The sequence below is a fragment of the Aulonocara sp. 'chitande type north' Nkhata Bay genome, linkage group LG14, assembly GCF_057382095.1.
Source record: "Aulonocara sp. 'chitande type north' Nkhata Bay isolate Kocher_YH1m ecotype deep benthic linkage group LG14, A_spYH_male_GT1.1, whole genome shotgun sequence".
Taxonomy (NCBI): Eukaryota; Metazoa; Chordata; class Actinopteri; order Cichliformes; family Cichlidae; genus Aulonocara; species Aulonocara sp. 'chitande type north' Nkhata Bay.
In genome coordinates this window covers 15,247,123-15,253,122 of record NC_141357.1, presented here as the reverse complement: position 1 = coordinate 15,253,122, position 6,000 = coordinate 15,247,123, and the positions used below count along the sequence as shown (strand labels likewise).

General features: G+C 42.9%; 1 protein-coding gene across 1 annotated transcript in view; it reads left to right on the top strand.

The window, feature by feature from the left end:
* The first annotated feature begins 478 nt into the window (after window positions 1–478).
* kcnab1a (potassium voltage-gated channel subfamily A regulatory beta subunit 1a) overlaps window positions 479–6,000 on the top strand; it is a 145,006-nt gene continuing 139,484 nt past the window's right edge. Inside the window, exon 1 of the mRNA XM_086261130.1 lies at window positions 479–756. Within this exon, the coding sequence (XP_086117256.1) occupies window positions 479–756 (278 nt within the window). The remainder of the gene's footprint in view (window positions 757–6,000) is intronic.

The following is a 6,000-nucleotide window of genomic DNA, read 5'->3' as shown; positions in this document are numbered from 1 at the left end:
CCTGTTTTAGAACTCAGATTTGTTGTGTACTCCTGTGTGTGTGAGAGACTGTGCGAGTGTGTATGTATTGTTGACACCCAGTCATGTTTGGCTCCCTCCTTTTAGGCCAGCGCAGGCTGTGACGAGACAAGGAAACTGGGATCCTGTTTCAAGCTGGATGAGGCTATAAGAGACCAGGGAGCACTCTGCACAGACAGACACACTGACAGGCACAAAGGAGAGAAAAAGAACCAAGTTCAAAGAGAAAGAAGATCTAAGGACAGTTTCAGATAGTTTGGTAGAAGGTATCTAAAAAGTACTGAGAGCATTGCTGGGTGATTACAGGACAGTGAGATATGCATCACTCATTGAGGCTGGAGTAACCGTCATCTCCAAACGAAGGTGCAGGATCGAGAAACATTTGGAAACCTTAAGTGTGCTCTTTTCACCTTGATCCCGGAGCTTTGCTCTTGAGGGGAGGGGGCCACGCTCTGGGGCCATGCTAGCTGCACGAAGCAGCGGAGGGGGCATCGGAGGGCCCGGCGGGCACCAGCCTCCCCACGTGCACCGAAAACACTCAGTGGCCTCTCTCAGTGGGCTAAAAGCCCAGCGCAGCAACTCCCAGGATGCCAAGCGCAATTCCTCCTCCGGGAAACAGGTGGCACAGCATAGAAACAAGGCAGCAGTAATCAGAGAGATGGAGACCAACTGGTACCTGAAAATGTTTGGCCTGGGCAAAGACGAGACAGTTGCACAAAAGACTGGCATGCTGTACAGGTCAGTTAAACCCTGTCTAAGTGTGTGTGGGCATGCTTGTCAGTGAGTGATTGTAGATACTTGAGAGTGCAAACAGACTGATGGCCTAACGTGTTACACAGAGCAGCTTGTTGATGAGCACAAATCATTTGTGAGGTGAATCGTACACTCACCTCACAAGTACTTTGGAACACACACAAAGACCCAAAAACGTCTTTTTTATGATTATCTACACATCGTTAACACCTGTAAGTTTGTTTGTGCAACTGTCAGGAAATTCATAAAGTGCGTGCATGCACACTGTTAGATTGTTCAAGTATTTCTGTGCTGGATCCTCAGAGCTATCTGATGACAAGCGGTTCCCCCTCCGTCCAACCGTTTCATTTGTGTGTCACAGCAGTCACGCCGGTCATTACGACCTCGGCTTAAAGTTGTGTCACCGGATCTGTCCTTAATGCTAATAGCAAGCATCTGTCTCGCTGGTGGTGTTGACATCTTCCACCACCATGGTGACAAAACATGGAGGCTGGAGGGAGTGTTTTCATTCTTTTATGTGTGATTGACAGACAGGAAGCACCAATAGCGTTGATTCCTAATCCCAATTTTTTGACGTAGACTAGCAGCGAGTGTCTTTCTTTTCTTCTTCTTTTTCCCCTCACACATGGATATTTTTAGTATCGGGTTCCCCCAGCCCCCTTGCAATGTCTCCCCCTCTCATTGCTCCACTGCTCTCTCTTGTTGCTAAATGCCTAATCCATCTGTGTCCCATTCCAATCATTCAAGCCTAAAGCTCCACATTTATCAGTCTGCAGTCCTGCCTCTTCCTTTCCCTCCTTCTTCTTCCCTCTCTATATTCTCTGGCCTCTCTGCTGCTTTTGGTTTTGTTCCCTTTAATTGAGAAAAAACAAAGCAGAGCAGGGGAAAGAGACCAGAATGTTAAAGCAGCAAGGGACACGCTGTGATTAAATAAGGTTGAGGTCTCACAAATATTGATGGATTCATTTATGTTGCAGAGCAGCCATTCAGAAAGGATTGCTATAATCCAAACTTATTTGTTCAGTCTTCATAAAAATTAACTGGCAGAGGGTCAAAGAATCAAACTGTACACCCACACACAAACGTGCACACACTGTGTGTGTGGCTCAGTTGTAAACTTACAAAGGAGATTATTTTCCCCAGTGTTGCACATTGTGTTTTGCCTACACTGGCTTATTGGAAGTATTTAGGAATAATGGTAAAAAAGAACAAAAAGGCAGCTTGGAATAGTTTGCAAAAAATATATACTGTACTGCATTACCAATATTGATGGTGTTACGCTGTCATCATAGCACCCCGGTGCAAATTTGCAGGAATAATGCACTCACAAAATATTTCTTTGCCTTTTTTGTGTTGCTTTCAAATTGTTTCAGAAAATTGCACAAAGGCACATTATAACAAAGAATTAAGTAAAAGTAAGCCCGGCTTGTCTAACGAAAAATGCACATTAAGCATCGGAGTGCTGTTTTCAAATGTGGCTTCAAATGGTATTAAACAGTCTTTCCGATGACATGCTTGGGGCTACACACTTCATGTGCTCTTTATTTACGCGCTCATAAAAGTGTGATGAGAGCCTCTCGCGGTTTGATTGACAGCACTACTGCTGCGTGTGGAACGTGAGGACAGTGTGAGTGTGTGAGTGAGTGCATTTAATGGGCATGTTTCCAAAGTGGTGAGCTCAATGTGCCACCAATAAAACCAACACTGTGTGAATCACTGTAAGATTAGCACGACCTTCACACGTGTGCACTTACCCTCTCTAACATAGACAAAAAAAGCTTTGTAATTGTTTCCGTTTAGAGAGTCGGTACTGATCATTTTGTCCGATCACTTGGACTCAACTGTTATGTTGTGGATGCAGTCTTCTACTTGAAAGAACAGATAACAGTTTCCTCTGACCTAGAAATGCATGAACCCCTCTACAAGTCTCCGTCTTGCCAGTCAGCCAACTCGTGCCTGACACACACACACACACACACACACACACACACACACACACACACACACACACACACACACACACACACACACACACACACACACATCTGCCAGCGCTGCGCTTTGAACCGCTGATGTGATGCCAAACATCATGCGATGACTGGCTATCTGCTCTGCCTTAATTTAAATCAGAACAATTGATGCAGATTTTAGCTCTCTGGTGATTCTTCTTGAAACTCGGGACAGACCATAACAAGAAATAATCTGCTTTGTAACCACTTCTTTATAAATTGCCTTTTCTACCCCCGTGCTAATGTATTCCTTTCTGTGCCACAAATTCATTAAATGCTCATTTATTTATTATTTGACAAAACAGGGTATTTATACGATGTTTTCACTAATTGCTTTTGTTCAGGTATTGAAAATTTAATTAACATTTTCTGCTTAGCCAAATTAATTATGCGGTTGAATTTGCATTTTCTTTTGCAGCCAGATAGTGAGAAATAACCTCGTAAACTTGCTTTCATCATTGTTTGTTTACCCTTTATTGCAAAGATATTATGGATTACTTTAGTTTTTAAATAAAACATGGAGAGTATTTGTCAGGGACAAGTTTTGGAAAATATAGCCTAGGTGTTACAATGCAAACACTCTGTTCATGTCCAAATTGAGGCAACAGTATACTTAAACTCACCCGACGTTTTATTAGGTACACCTGGCTTCTAACAGGTTTGACCCCCTTTTGTCTCCAGAGCAGCATTAATTCTTGATTGAACAAGGTGCTGAAATCATTCCTCAGAGATTCTGGTCCATATTGATGTGACAGCGTCACACACTTGCTGCAAATTTGTCCCAAAGGTACTCTGCTGGCTTAAGATCTGGTGCCCGTGGAGGCCATTTGACTACACTGAACTCATGTCATGTTCAAGAAACCAGTTTTAAATGAGTTTTGTGTCATGGAGCGTTATTCTGCTGCAAGCTACAGAGGGATGGTCAGTAAGTTTACTCAGGTAGGCTTTGACATACGATGATTAGTTTGTACAAGGGGCCAAAGTGTGCCAAGAAAATACCCCACACATCAGCAGCCTGAACTGCTGATACAAGGCAGGATGGATCTGTGCTTTCATGTTGTTTATGTGAATGTTGCAGCAGAAATTAAGAGTCCATTTTTGGTTAGCCTGCGTGAATTGTTTCCTGTCCTTAGACCACCCGGTGTGGTCTGCTGTTGTAGCCCATCTGCTTCAAAATTTGCAGAGATGCTCTTCTGCATACCTTGGTTGAAATAAGCGCTTATTTGACTTTCTGTTGTCTTCCTGTCAGCTTAAAGCAGTCTGACCTCTGTAGATACTGTATTTCTTTGTGGTCTGCACAGAGTGACCTAGATTGATGAGTCAAATAATTTATTAGCACCCAATCTGTTAACAAAGTCTTTCCTTCTTTGACTTAAAACTACATAAACACGTCCCTGTCGATAAATGCTTTTCATGGAAATGGACCATATAAAAAGCAGCACATAACTCCTGTGGGCTGGAGATGATCAGCAGAATTATTCACAAGCTACGATTAGTTTGTACTGTAGCTGTGTTTCCATTTACGCTGGGCTGAATCAATATCTCATTAAACCCTGCTGCTTTTTCAGAGCGTACAGTAAGCCAGGGAGCAACAGTTCTAGGAATAAAACTCGACTGACCCGAATAATTACAGCCAACAGTATCGTCGCCCTCGTCTGACCGTGTATTGAGATTATATTTCCTGATACCTTCGGCACCAGGTGCGACAAAGGTGCGGCAACACGATACTATTGTTGCACAACAAAAACACATGTTCCTGTAGAGCTTGATGGATGGATGGATGGATGGTGTCAAGATCGGCAGTTTGATTCACACAGCTGGGATTCTTTTGCACACATGTGTGCTAAAGTATCCATCCCATAATATGGAAACACTGTAATACTGAGATAAGTATTAAAAATATTAATCAGTCACATAATATGTTCTCTTCTTGTTAGATCACACCTCTTCAATGATTAAAAGAGCACTTGAAAACACAACGGCCGTCTTTGCCATGTATTGGTGTGTTGTTCATTTTGTCTGCCTCACTCTTCTCAGCATTAATCTAGATATTCATTGATAATAACAATGGGATTTAGTGGGGGAATTTAGGCCAGCACACTGGTGTTAAACAGGAGCAGGACAGTCCCTGAGGGCTGCAGACTGATCGCTGACATAATTATTGCTGCCATTGAGTCAGATGGCAAAGACGGGGCTTTTTTCTTCTTCTCCTGCACGTAAACAACACAGAAATGTTGTTTTATTACACTGCAGATAATACGAGGTTACAGCATCCACACACATGGCCGGTGTGTCTTTTTAAACGTCGTCCGCAAGCTGCTAAACTTGTTCCTAACATACCGTGGGCGCTCGGTAATATGCAATCTTTATATGGGGATTCGCTCACTGGAGGGAGGATATGTGGGGGTGGTGGGGACAAAATGAAAGAGACGACTAATTAATCTCAGGGAACAATGAGCTGGTTTTAAAATGAGAGTCGAAACGTATGAACTAAAGAGTTAAAAGAGAATAAATGAGGGGGGAGGAACTCGAACTGTGTCACAACAAGGACTCAGACAAAAAAGTTGTTTATGCCTAATTTTGCTGCTCATACATGCCCCCAAACTGTCCTCTCCCAGCTTCTCCGTCCTCTTTTGCTTTTCTTCCATCATTCACCCTCTGTTTTTTTTTCTTTTCTTCATCAGTGACTCACCTGCCTAAATGTTGAGCTCCTCAAAGGAGAATGTGACTGTCGTGAACACCAGAGGCCAAAATAAAAACGTTAAAATATAAAACAGAACAGAAAAAAAATCCAAGTGAGACAGAGAGAAAAAGAGTGAAATTAATTGGAGCTTTTGATACGACAGAGAGCATCTGTTGTTTGAATGTATGTGCGTCGAAGGTGTGTGCGATGCATAGTATGGACGTGAATATTCCAGGTCCATAAATACACTGTAAACACACTCAGGCGTTGCATAAGCTCAGATGACTTCCAGCTGCCAGGCATGATCAGGTTTTCCACCCACCCTGCTGGACAACAAGCACAGCTGCCTCTTTACCAACCTCCATGTGTCACTTTTGCATTAATAGCCATAATTTCACGTCCTGCAGGTACAGAAGAGTCAGCCTTGAGGTTTTTACCCCCAAAACCCAAAAACAAACAAACAAAAAACCCCAAAACGAAATATCCCACGTTCAAACAAATTCTTTTATCACGTAGCTTCTACAGTTCCTGCATACA